The following is a 13138-nucleotide window of genomic DNA, read 5'->3' on the forward strand; positions in this document are numbered from 1 at the left end:
AGAGGGAAATTTTTAATTTTTTATTTCATAGACTTCTGTACTGTTTTGTAACAATAAATTAAGCCTCACACACAAGAAAGGGATGAAAAAAAAAAAAGAGGATCACACAGGAACCTCGCCCTAAGCCACAGCTTGTCCTGCCTGCAGGAGAGCTCCTTACCTCGGTTGCGGTTGGCTGCCATTTAAACGCGGCCATTGGTCCAGCCATCATCCCCTTCACGGTACTAGACTCCGGGATGGTGAGATCCTACAGAGGGAGGGGCAGGGCATTTTAAAATCACATTCAAACCCCAACAAAACCCCTTGCAAGCCCCACAGTCTAAGGGAAAGTTCAAGCCAATCCCCAACCACTGTTCTGATGACTGTCCCTCGGGAGAAACAAGCCAGTTCTTCCCATTAACACAAAGTGAGTCTTTCTTTTCAATTCTGGAAATAATAAAATGTGTGCTTATGTCTAAATTTCACAAAGATGGAGGTAATTAGAAAGCCCAAGTACGATCTGCAATACTATCTGCAAAGTTGCAGAGTGAATGCCTTATGGTGAGTACCAAACATTAAGAAATAGTTGTGGTGGCTGGGCATGGTGGCTCATGTCTGTAATCCCAGCACTTTGGGAGGCCGAGGCGGGCAGATCACGAGGTCAAGAGATCGAGACCAGCCTGGCCAACACAGTGAAACCCCATCTCTATTAAAAAATACAAAAATTAGCTGCACCTGTACTCCCAGCTACTCCGGAGGCTGAGGCAGAAGAATCGCTTGAACCGGGGAGGTGGAAGTTGCAGTGAGCTGAGATTGTGCCACCGCACTACAGCCTGGAGACAGAGCAAGACTCCATCTCAAAAAAAAAAAAAAAAAAAAAAAAGAAACAGTAGTGGCTTCAGAAGGAATCCACCACATTTCAAAAAAACGAATAAAACCAAATAGGGCTGATGAGATCTGCCCACATTTTACAGCTATCATGACAAAGGCAGAATTAAACTCCAGGGTGGCCAGAACCCAAGAGCCTGAGTTCTCCTGAGACAGACACAGGAGGACATGGTGAGATGAGAAGCTCCTCTTGACCGATGGCCCGGCTCACCTTCTTCCTGGGCAAAGGGTCCTCTTTCCAGTTTTAACACTGGTCTGGTCCCTCTCGACTGCTCTGGTTACCTTGCACTCCCTTTCCCCAGTCGCTCCCTTCCAGCCACAGTGGCCCTCCTGACACCCCTTGCCTAAACTACTCCTGAGGTTTTCTCAGTCTTAGAAAATGCCTGCTCCATTCTACTAGGCCGATATCTTTAGAGCCCTTCTTGACCCCTCTCTTCTCTCATCCATGAATGGCAATGAATGGGGCTTTATAGTTGGGGATCTGCCCAACCCCTTCTTCTCACCACCCCTGCTACTAATACCTAAGCTCAGGCCACCTGGACAATTGCAAAGATAAATCTCCCTGCTTCCACTCACAGTCCAGTCTCTACACAGCAGCCAGAGTCATCTACCAAAAGGGCCAATCAGATCATGACACTTCTTTGCCTTAAACTGGCTTCCAGTCTCACATAGTAAAGCTATGGGCTTTATGAGCATGGTCTACAGGGAGGGCCTTGCAAGTTCTGCTGTCTCCCACCCATCCCACGCCAATCTCCAACCTCAAGTCCTATTTCTTCCTCCCCTGTCACTGCTCTCTAGCTCGTTAGCACCCTGCTGGCTTTCCACCCCCGCCCCAAACACACCAAGCATGTGCCTGCCCTGGCGCCCTTGTGCTACTGGGAACATTTTTCTGACAGTTATCTCCTTGGCTCAGGTTCGCTTTGGGACTCTGTTGAAATGTCACCTTTTCAGAGTGGCTTCACCTGACCTCTCTTTATCTTTGCCCATAGAACATGATGCTGATGTGGATTATAACGAGAACAAATGCTTTCATAGGGCTTACTATGTGCTAGACATCACTATAAGTCCTATTTTATACATACATTCTCATGTAATTCTCACCCCTTCATGAAACAGAACTATCATCATCTTCTTTTTTTTTGAGACAGAGTCTTGCTCTGTAGCCCAGGCTACAGCGCAATGGCGCAATCTTGGCTCATTGCAATCTCCACCTCCTGGGTTGTTCAAGCAATTCTCCTGCCTCAGCCTCCTGAGTAGCTGGGACCACAGGTGTGCGCCAGCACGCCCAGCTAATTTTTTGTATTTTTAGTAGAGACGGGGTTTCACCATGTTAGCCAGGATGGTCTCGATCTCCTGACCTCGTGATCCGCCTGCCTCGGCCTCCCAAAGTGCTGGGATTACAGGTGTGAGCCACTGCACCCAGCCCTATTATAATCTTTTACAGAATAGAAAACTAAGGCACACAGAGCTTAAGTAACCTTGTTTAAGGTCACTGAGTCAGTTACTGGTGTGGCAGATACAATTTATTTATTTATTTATTTGGAGGCATAGTCTAGCTGTCACCCAGGCTGGAGTGCAGTGACTCAATTATGGCTCACTGCAGCCTCAACCACTTGAGCTCAAGTGATCTTCCCACCTCAGCCTCCTGGGTAGCTGGGACTACAGGTGTGGCCACTATGCCCAGCTAATTTTTTATTTTTATTTTTTGTAGATTTATTATTTATTTGCAATTATTTGTTTTTTGTAATTTGTAATTTTTTGTTTTTATAGGGTCTTGCTATGTTGGCCAGACTGGTCTCTAACTTCTGGCCTCAAGTGATCCTCCCACCTCAGCCTTCCAAAGTGCTGGGATTATGGGAGTGAGCCACTGTGCCTAGCAGACTGATAGAATTTGGCTCCAGGGTCTGTCATATTAGAAGCACATCCTAGGAAAGCAAGAACTCTGCCAGTTTGGCCTACTCTACAACCCATGCTGCCATACAGTCCAGGTTCAATTCTTACTGAAGGAGCCTCGTCTGACTTTTATGCTGCTTTCTCTCCAGGCATTTGGCCTATGGGAGAATTGCTCAATAAACATTTGTTGAATGCAGAGGTTTCTGGGGGAAAAGAAAGGCCCAGCCCAGAGCTGCCCAAAAGAATATTCTGCAATGATGGGCGTGTCCTACATCTGCACTGTGTGATAGAGCAGGCGCCAGTCAAGTGTCACTGTGGAGCATCTCACACAATAGGGTGATGGAGAAGCTCCATTTTAATGTGCATTTAATTTAAATTTAAATGGCCAATTGTGGCTGGGGCAGCACAGCTGTCTCGGGTGGTGCAGCCCTAGGACTCACCTAAGGCCACAATGACCCAATGGGAACAAGGAGGAGGCAGCTTGTAGCTCTCAGTATGGCACTAAGGAAGGGCCCCAACTCCTAAACTTCTGCTCCTCGTGTGAGTGTGGGATTTTGGGAGAGTCACAGAAGTAACAGCGCTACTTTGATCCAGGTGGGCTGTGCCCAGAGTTCATCCCCAGAAAGAGGGTGAGTGGGTGCTGCTGGGGTGCAGCTCTTACATGCAGGTCCAGACACAAACCCAGCCTTTCCCTGCCTGCCTCTGCCATCAACGTCAGCCTTTTCCATGAATCCTCACGGGGCAGGACATTATGTCCCAGAATGGCACTCAGCTGGGCTTTGCCCAGTTATTAGCCTATGTGACTGCTCAGTGTTTCTGAGAGGAGCTTGCCAGCTAGATGACAATTACTACAGCAACACACACACAAACACCCTCCTCTGAGACTACAGGATATATCACATTTAAAACACACCAAAATTCCAAAGCCCAGGCACCGATTCCCTACCTGTCTGAAGCTGCTGAACTGAAACGGCTGTCTGTCCTGTACCACATGCAAGCTCTGTCCTGCTCATACATCCTTTCACTATGGGCCAGGCCAAGCACAAAGAACAAGCAAGAAGGACATCTCGAAGGGTCAATAGCAGCTAGAGCTCCTGGACCACAGACACACCTGGTTTTATTATGCTTTGTTTTATTGTGCTTCATAGGTGTTGCACTTTAAAAAACAAACAAACAAACAAAAAAAAACAGGCCGGGCGCGGTGGCTCATGCCAGTAATCCCAACACTTTGGGAAGCCGAGGCAGGTGGATCACGAGGTCAGGAGATCGAGACCATCCTGGCTAACACCTGTAGTCCCAGCTGCTCCAGAGGCTGAGGCAGGAGAATGGCGTTAACCCAAGAGGCGGAGCTTGCAGTGAGTCGAGACTGCGCCACTGCACCGCAGCCTGGGCGACAGCACGAGACTCCGTCTCAAAAAAGCAAAAAAACAAAACAGCAAAACAACAAAAAACAAATTGAAGGTTTGTGGCAACCCAGTATCAATCAAGTCTACGGGGGACATTTTCCCAACAGCATGTGTTCACTTTGTGTCTGTCAGCATTTTTTTTTTTTTTTTTTTTTAGCAATGAAGTATTTTTAACTTAAGGCGTGTGTGTGTGTGTATATATATATATATATATATATATATATATATATATTTTTTTTTTTTTTTTTTGAGATGGAGTCTCACTCTGTCACCCAGGCTGGGGTGCAGTGGCGTGATCTCAGCTCACTGCAAGCTCCGCCTCCCGGGTTCACGCCATTCTCCTGCCTCAGCCTCCCGAGTAGCTGGCACTATAGGCGCCCACCACCATGCCCGGCTAATTTTTTGTATTTTTAGTAGAGATGGGGTTTCACAGTGTTAGCCAGGATGGTCTCCATCTCCTGACCTCGTGATCCGCCCACCTTGGCCTCCCAAAGTTCTGGGAATACAGGCGTGAGCCACTGCGCCCGGCAAAGGTATGCACATTTTAAAAAGACATATTGCTATTGTGCCACTTGATAGACTACAGTATAAACCTAACTTTAACATGCAATGGGAAACCAAGACGTTTGTGTGACCTGCAATGATCTGGAATCGAACCTGCAGTTATCTCCAACGTATGCTACACTACTCCCCAAATTAATAATTCAGACCCAAGGGCTGTCTGCAGTTTATTGGGAGCTTGTGAGATGAGTTCCTGTAAGCCTGGGCAGTGGCCTCTGGGGTTCTCACTGCACAACCGGCTACCGTCTGCGAAACAAACCTAAAGAACTGATCAAATGCCTTGTACACAGGCACTGTTCTAAGTGCTGTATCCATGTCACTCATTTAACTCACACAGTGAACCTATGAGGCACATACTGTTATAATTCCTAACGATCAGACAAGGAAACTGAGGCAAAGGTGCTTTGCTAAGGTCCTATATACGTGATTCAAACTCCGGGCCCTCGTCATAACCTCTCCTTTGTACTTCCCTTTATCCAACGAGAAGGTGTTTCTTTCCAGGGTGGCACAGGTGCTGGTGAGATGCATGGCTTCACATACCAGACAATATCAATTTGGGAAATAGCATAAAATCTGACAGCCCAGATTCCTTTCGGATTCCAGGAAATAAACTAAAAAGTCACATTACATTTTTTGTGGATCAATTTAGATCATGCTCCCTATAAAGTTTTCTCTGCACTGCAGCTGGCAGTTTTTCCAAACCTTGGGCTCACGGTATGCAGGGACAGCACTGCCACCCTTGCTCTCACCACTCCCTCAGCCTTAGGTCATCTAACGGTGAGAAGGGCTGTCTCTCACCAGAGGCCTCACACTGGCAGCCCACAGAGATGTTTCTATGGACCCAAGACATATTTTTGAACTAAGCACATTTAAAATTGGGATATTTCACATAAAAACCTGTATTTCCAGCTTCTCTCTTTTTTTTTGAGATAGGGTCTCACACTGTTGCCCAGGCTGGAGTGCAGTGGTGCAATTGTAGGTCACTACAGCCTTGACCTCCTGGGCTCAAGTGATCCTCCCACCCCAGCTTCCCAAGTAGGTGGGACTACAGGTGTGTATCACTATGCCCAACTAGTACTTTTTGTTTCTTTTTTTTGTTGTTTTTTTTTGAGACAGGGTCTCGCTGTGTCACCCAGACTAAAGTGCAGTGGCATAATCTTGGCTCACTGTAACCTCCACCTTCTGGGTTCAAGTGATCTTCTCATCTCAGCTTTCTGAGTAGGGGGGACTACAGGTACACATCACCAACCCCAGCTAATTTTTAATTCATTTATATTAAATTTTTTCTTTTCTTTGAGACGGAGTCTCACTCTGTCGCCCAGGCTGGAGTGCAGTGGCGCAATCTCGGCTCACTGCAACCTCTGCCTCCCGGGTTCAAGTGATTCTCCTGCCTCAGCCTCCCGAGTAGTTGGAATTACAGGAGCGTGTCACCACACTCGGGTAATTTTTGTATTTTTAGTAGAGACAGGGTTTCTCCATGTTGGTCAGGCTGGTCTCGAACTCCCGACCTGAGGTGAACCACCCGCCTCGGCCTCCCAAAGTGCTATGATTGCAGGTGTGAGACACCACAACTGGCCTTCCCAGCTCCTCTTGAGAAAAAACAGACAATTTGGCAGAAGCTGGCTAGAACCCTGTGGACAGAGCATGACCTCCCCAGGCTCCCCGACCATGGCCAGCCCTGCTGCTCTGAGCACCAAGGCAGGTCAGTTGGGGTGCCTGGCACCCGCGCCACTGCTTCTTAGGTCCAGTCAGCTACAGTTGCTTCCATTACCTGCCTGGGCTCGGTGGTGTCTGAATTTTTGAGCCTTGATCCAAGGTCTAATGTTTCATCATGGCCTCATCACCCAACTGTTGCTGCCAGCCATCTGGCTTCTGTTCTCTTTATCCTGCTGTTGACAATCCTACCGCGTTCCTGACACAGGCCCCTTCACTTTGAAATTCTTCTCTGTGGCCTTCTAAGACCGGCCCCAAATCTTGTCAGCAAGAAGGCAAGAGATGCACTCTCACTGCTTTATCTCATCTTGCTAGCTCCTCCCGCTCCTTCCTGCCCCAAGCACAGCATTCTTGTTGCAATGCAGGCCTCCGCGCTTCCCTCTTCTCCCTCTCTTCCTGAAACAAACCCATCCCACTGCCCAGACTCAACTACCCTTTTACAAATTCACCTCCCAAATCTACATTTGTAGTCCTGAGGTCACACCAAGCTCCCAGGCTGTCTAGGCCTTGCCTCAAATTCTTGCCATTCCAAACAGAACTGGTACTCTTTCTCCACAAGCCACCTCTACATCCCCACTCCTCTACTTTTAAGAAAGTGATCACCACTTTCCCAGGAACGAAGGTGGAAATCCTCTTTTCCTTTTTCTCATTCATCCTCTATATAACCAGTTACGGAATCTTAAGAACTCTTCCTCTGAAGTGCCTCTCACCTATTTGCTTGCAATATTTGCAATTACCCCCTTATGAATGCACGCCTAGACTTACCTTCTAATTGGCTCTGAGACTTTCCCCTCTGCACTCTGTGACTACTGGTGCACACACGGGAAGCACATACTGCCACTGGCTCAATCACCTTCACCGGCTCCCACTGACTCCAAGACGCTTTAGTACCACGCTGCTTCAGTAGACCTTCAGGCCCTCCAAGATCCAGGGACAAGCTTCCTTTTTCTTGGCTTTCCTCACTATCCTCTCCCTGTTCAAGAGTATCTCCACCAGCACCGAGCCTCACACGGGCTGTGCCCTCCATTTTTGGAATGCGTTCCCTTCTTTCTTGCTAAGCTCTTCCCAGGGCCAGCCCTTGTGCACCGGCTCAAGTGGACTGATCTCTTGCCTCGCGTTCCTACTTCACATCTGCATCCAGGCCGTGTCTCTCACCTGGTCTATGGGATTCTTTATTTTTTAATTTTTTAAATAAGAGTCGGGGTCTCACTCCATCACCCAGGCTAGAATGCAGTGGTGCAATCAGCTCAATGCAACCTTGAGCTCCAAGGCTCAAGCCATCTTCCTGCCTCAGCCTCCTGAGTTGCTGGGATAAAGCATGAGCCACCGCACCTGCCCTGCAGGATTCTTGAGCACAGAATTCTGCTCCCACACCATGAGCAGAAGCATACTGTAGAGCTTAACTCTACCTTATACTAAAAGGACATCACTAATCCCGGAAGCTGCAGAGAGAAAACAAACCTTCTCATCCTTTGGGGGCCGACCCCGCTTCCGGGGACTTTGCTCTTGGGCTCTTTTCAGAGGGGATTTGGAGCCTCTCTCTGAAGAGCCTGAAGACACCCTCTTCTTTCCTTCTCCCATGTTCTTCTTCACCTTCCCTTCAGACAGGCTAAGTTTGCGCTTCTCATCACCTGAGTTTGGCCTACTTCTCTCCTCACTGGAATTACGTCGATTCTTGTCATCAGAAGAATTGTGGGATGACGTCTGAAAGTTTAATAATAATAATGATAACTACCACCACAGCTGCTGCCGCCATCGCCACCATCATTTACAGGTGCCATGTGCTGCTACAGGCACCCTGTGTGGTCTCCTTACAATGACCCTAGAAATAGATTCTGCTGTCGTCCCCAGACATTGGGAGAAGCAGATTTTAAAAATATATATATCAAAAGTCACTTTCCCTACGTCCCAAAACTAGGAGACAGGATTTAAATCCAGGCAGTATATATATTTCAGAGGCTATGCTCCTAATCTCTGTGCTATGAAAGGAAGAAATGGCCTGTGCTAGACTCAAATGCTGAGATATTTCTCCTGGGTCCAAGCAATTTTCCTAAAAGCAACAACCTACTCCAGAAAGGTTAGCTGCATGGAGTTTCAAACTGATAAGCAAAACGCTGACACCTTAGAACTGAAGTAGCTTTCTCCAGTGGCATTTCAGAAGAACAAAGGTTTGCGTTTGGGTGACATTTAACCTGTTAGTTGCTATGCAAAAATCACCAGTCTGGCATTGGTAGAAAGTGAACATTGTGTCTCTCACCTGGTCTTTCCCTTTGGCTCTCCTGAGGAACTCTTCGACGGCATCTACCGCTTGCTGGAATCGTTTACCCTTGTTAATTTTTATCATTTCCTCTTTATGAGCATGATATGGCTTCAGCTGTTCCACTTTGATCCAGGCACTAGCAGAAAACAAACACAGAAAGGATATGATCCATATAGCATATGCCATAAAGTATCAACAACCTCACTACGGCACGGTGTAAATATCCATTTGGTTTAACTGGACTTTGCAATAGGCCTCACCATTTTTTTCAAAACATGCTATCAACCGTCTCAGAGTCTTATGCCTAAAGTATATTTTCTTGAAACAAGTCAAGCAGAACGACCATCACCACCACTGCAGCAACCGCAAATCAAATTCCTCCAGTGAAAGCACTGTGTTGCAGATTATTCATTTCCACAATCGTCTATCAGCCTCTGTTGCCCAACCACATATACCCTGCCACTTGCTCAGGGCAGAAAGAAATCTGGAGACCCTTTCCCATTCTCACCAGGCAGCACAAATGGCCACACACAGATCCCTGGGAATCAGGGTACCTGAAAACATGAGAGATGATAGCAGCATTACTATGCGGGAAAATGCTTGCTGCCTGTCAACAATGGGAACCAGATTTATGATCTGTTGATCAACAGAGAGTCAGGGATGTTACAGAGCTGAAGAAATGCAACATCTTCTAAAATTTGTGGCTCCTATGGATATTCACAGCCACTGAGCCTATATTTGTTCATAAATGATGGTAACCATGGCTACTAAACCACACAAAACACGGAACACATGGTTTGGAATAAGGGCAGCAGTTACAAAAGGAGGCATTTGAAAACGAGATGGCATGCTGTTTTATGATGTCTCAAAAAAAAAAAAAAAGAAATAGAAACAAGATTCTTGAGATTAAAGGCAGAAGAACATACACCTCCGATATGTAATTTTTAATTTCAACCATCAATGTGTAACACATGAAAGTGAAAGTAGTCAGCTGTCAATTCTGGGGTATCTGACCTGCCACACTAACCTGAACAAATCTGCCGCAGCTGGCTTTCTACAGTTTCCCTGAATGGCATGCAGCTTATAAAATCCAAGCACAAAATAATTTTATAGGCTTGACAAGGTGTCAGTTAATTTACATGTTTTAGCCTGTGATACAGGTTTCACAGCATCACCTTCAGAAAAAGTAGGTCAGGTTAAGGATACAGAAACCGAGCTATCTCACAAGCTTCAGGTTGTTTTCTTTACAGAAAGCTAGAGAATATTCACTAACAGCAACAGTGTTAACCTTTGCATATAAAAATGATGTTACTAACCCTCCACCAGCTACCTGGACTTTGAGTGTGGTGCTGGTAGTTGTGATGATGGGGTCTGTGCAAAAATACAGACCTGGGATCATCGGCCTGCAGATGTCAGGCAGCAAACCACTATCAAGCATGCCACCATGGCTAAGTGAGACGATGAATGGAGATACAGAAGCTGGTCTCCCTGGCACAGCTCCAGCTAGAGGAGTTAGGCAAATTCCTTCTTTTTTTTTTTTTTTTTTTTGAGATGGAGTTTCATTCTTGTTGCCCAGGCTGGAGTGCAATGGGGCGATCTCAGCTCGCTGCAACCTTGCCTCCCAGGTTCAAGCGATTCTCCTGCCTCAGCCTCCCAAGTGCTGGGATTACAGGCGTGAGCCACTGCACCTGGCCTTTTTTTTTTCCTTTTTGAGACAGAGTCTCACTTTGTCACCTAGGATGAAGTGCAGTGGCATGATCTTAGCTCACTGCGACCTCCACCTCCCAGGTTCAAGCAATTCTGCCTCTATCTCCCGAGTTGCTGGGACTACAGGTATACACCACCACACCCAGCTAATTTTTATATTTCTAGTAGAGATGGGGTTTCCCTATGTTGGCCAGGCTGGTCTTGAACTTCTGGCCTCCAGTGATCCACCTGCCTTGGCCTCCCAAAGTGCTGGGATTACAGGTGTGAGCCAGCAAACTCCTTTCCAGTGACCAACTCATCTTAAAGTTTGAAATTCAACATGAGAGCGCCAATGAGTCCAATCTGCTGGGAGGAAAAGTGGAAGGAGATTTCGACCCCAGATTTTCTGGCAAGTATATCCCTGAACTGACTCCCTTCCCTCTCCTTACAGGGATGCTAATGACAGGCCAGAGCAATCAGATGCAAAGTCAGACCCAGCCCCAAAAGCCAGTGAAGCTACCATACTAACCCGTGGGTCTGAGATGACACAACCAGTATCAGTGATGAAGCTTAAGGAGTCGTGACCAGCCTCTTCCTCCTAGGAGCTTCTGGTCAGAAGCTGAGAACCACACAAGTTCCCAATATAGGACCAACAAGGTGATTTTTATGGAACCCCTTGAGATGGGACGACCGACTCCAAGACTTGCTAATCCCACCCACGCCATCCTGCTACCTCCATCGCTGCCTCCCACTCCCCAGCCTCACAAGAACCCGATTCTGAGGGAACAGAAAGGTGAGGACGTCTGTGAAGTGCCAAGAAATCAACCCCATTTTTTGTTGAAGCATCTTACAAGGTTTACTGATTTCTGCTATGAGGAACTGTACAGTCAAAATTCCACTCACTTTAAAGCATCTGAGATACTGAAATTTTCCTTTACAACCATCTTCGAAACATTAAAATGGCTAAATGAACTGACAGTATGAATAGGACAGTAAATCCAAGAAATGTTAATCTATTTAAGGAATCAACTTATTGCTGGAGAAGCATCCTGTTACATCAGAAAACAGCCATAAAAAACCAGCTTGGCTGGGCACGGTGGCTCACACCTGTAATCCCAGCACTTTGGGAGGCCGAGGCAGGCAGATCACCTGAGGTTAGGAGTTTGAGACCAGCCTGGCCAACATGGCGAAATCTCGTCTTTACTGAAAATATAAAAATTAGCTGGGTGTAGTGGCACGCAGCTGTAATCCCAGCTACTCGGAAGGCTGAGACAGGAGAAACATTTGAACCCAGGAGGCGGAGGCTGCAGTGAGCCAGTATTGTGCCACTGCACTCCAGCCTGGGCAACAGAGTGAGACTCCATCTCAAAAACAGTAACAACAAAAAAACCCAGCTTACCAGAGCTCTACGGGGATTACCTCTTGAAAGCAAATCAAACTTAAATCACTTTGGCTATCTGAATACAATTTTTTCTCTAAAGGTTACACTTCTTTTATCTTTTTTAAATTTATTTTTTATAGAGATGGGGTTTCACCATGTTGCCCAGGCTGGTCTTGAACTCCTGAACTCAAGTAATCTGCCCATTTCAGCCACCCAAAGTGCTGGGATTACAGGTGTGAGCCACTGCAACTGGCCTACCTCTGTCTTTTTAATGAGAATATGCTTTTCAGTTGGCGCTTCAACAATGCATCACTGTCCAATTCACTGAGGCACATCAGCTGGGCCTGGCATGCCACTGGTCCTCAATAAATAATCACTGGGTAAATGATTCCTTCCCAGATGTTCAGGAGGATGTACTGCTCACCAGTGAGTTAAAAGGCGCTACAATGCTCCAGTGCATAAGGCTTTAGTGTTTTTGTTGTTGCTACTGTTGGTTTTTTAAGTGACTGTTTCTTTCCTTGATATAAGCTGTAACTTTTGATTTTCCTATCATCCTCCCAAGACTTAGATGGAGCTATATCTTTCAGCCCAATTGTGGCTGGGAAGTCAGAAAAGTCAAGCTTATTCAAGCTGTATTTAAAGTAGAAGGCTTTGCTTTTTATGTACAGTAGAATGAATGACACATTGTGGTAGTAAATACCTGAAAACAGGCAAGGTCATTACAGAGAAGGAAAGCGAATGTCCCGTAAGATATCTGGCTACGTGGAGATAAGCAAGATAAAAAGCAATGCATATTATGTGCTACCATTCATGCAAAGACAAGGAAAATGGACTGACCACGCAGATACCTCTGGAGGGAAACACCATCAGAAACTGGTCTAACTGGGTGGCTGTGGGATAGGGATGAATGCAACTGTTTCAATGTTGACAGGTTTTTGTTTTTGAATGGTGAACACATATTATCTTGAAAAAAAAACCAAATCAATACTTAAAGCCTCTGCCATAGAACACAGGCTATTCCGACTGCCCAGAGGGTTTCCTCCATGACTTCCTGGTTTGCAGGTTTGCTCTGGTGGGCTGCTGCTGCCTGGCTGCTGGCATAACTGCACCTGTAACACAGCCAATTTACCCTGGTGACCTGACACTCTTCCTATAAAAAGTCTCTTCATCTATGAATACAGAACCGCCACTAAGCCACTCTCAGATTACTCCAATCAAAATGAATTAAAATCCGGTATTTTCAAAAACTTGCACACTTCTGATTTGCTTTCCTCTTAAATGAAAATCATACATGTAGGGCCGGGTCTGGTGGCTCATGCCTGTAATCCCAGCACTTTGGGAGACCGAGGCAGGTGGATTACTTGAGGCCAG

General features: G+C 46.5%; 1 protein-coding gene across 7 annotated transcripts in view; it reads right to left on the reverse strand.

Annotated features, from left to right (window-relative positions):
• Positions 1-13138, reverse strand: part of GLYR1 (glyoxylate reductase 1 homolog) — a 44293-nt gene that overhangs the window by 22534 nt on the left and 8621 nt on the right. For all 7 annotated transcript variants that reach the window (XR_008494655.2, XR_008494656.2, XR_008494654.2 and 4 more), the window contains exons 4-6: positions 8698-8836; positions 7902-8144; positions 161-247 (exon numbers count right to left, since the gene is read on the reverse strand). Coding sequence is in view for 4 of the 7 variants with exons in the window: in XM_054454286.2 (XP_054310261.1) it covers positions 161-247; positions 7902-8144; positions 8698-8836 (469 nt within the window). In the remaining 3 variants the exon portion in view is untranslated. The remainder of the gene's footprint in view (positions 1-160; positions 248-7901; positions 8145-8697; positions 8837-13138) is intronic.

The sequence above is a fragment of the Pongo pygmaeus genome, chromosome 18 (assembly GCF_028885625.2).
Source record: "Pongo pygmaeus isolate AG05252 chromosome 18, NHGRI_mPonPyg2-v2.0_pri, whole genome shotgun sequence".
NCBI lineage: Eukaryota > Metazoa > Chordata > Mammalia > Primates > Hominidae > Pongo > Pongo pygmaeus.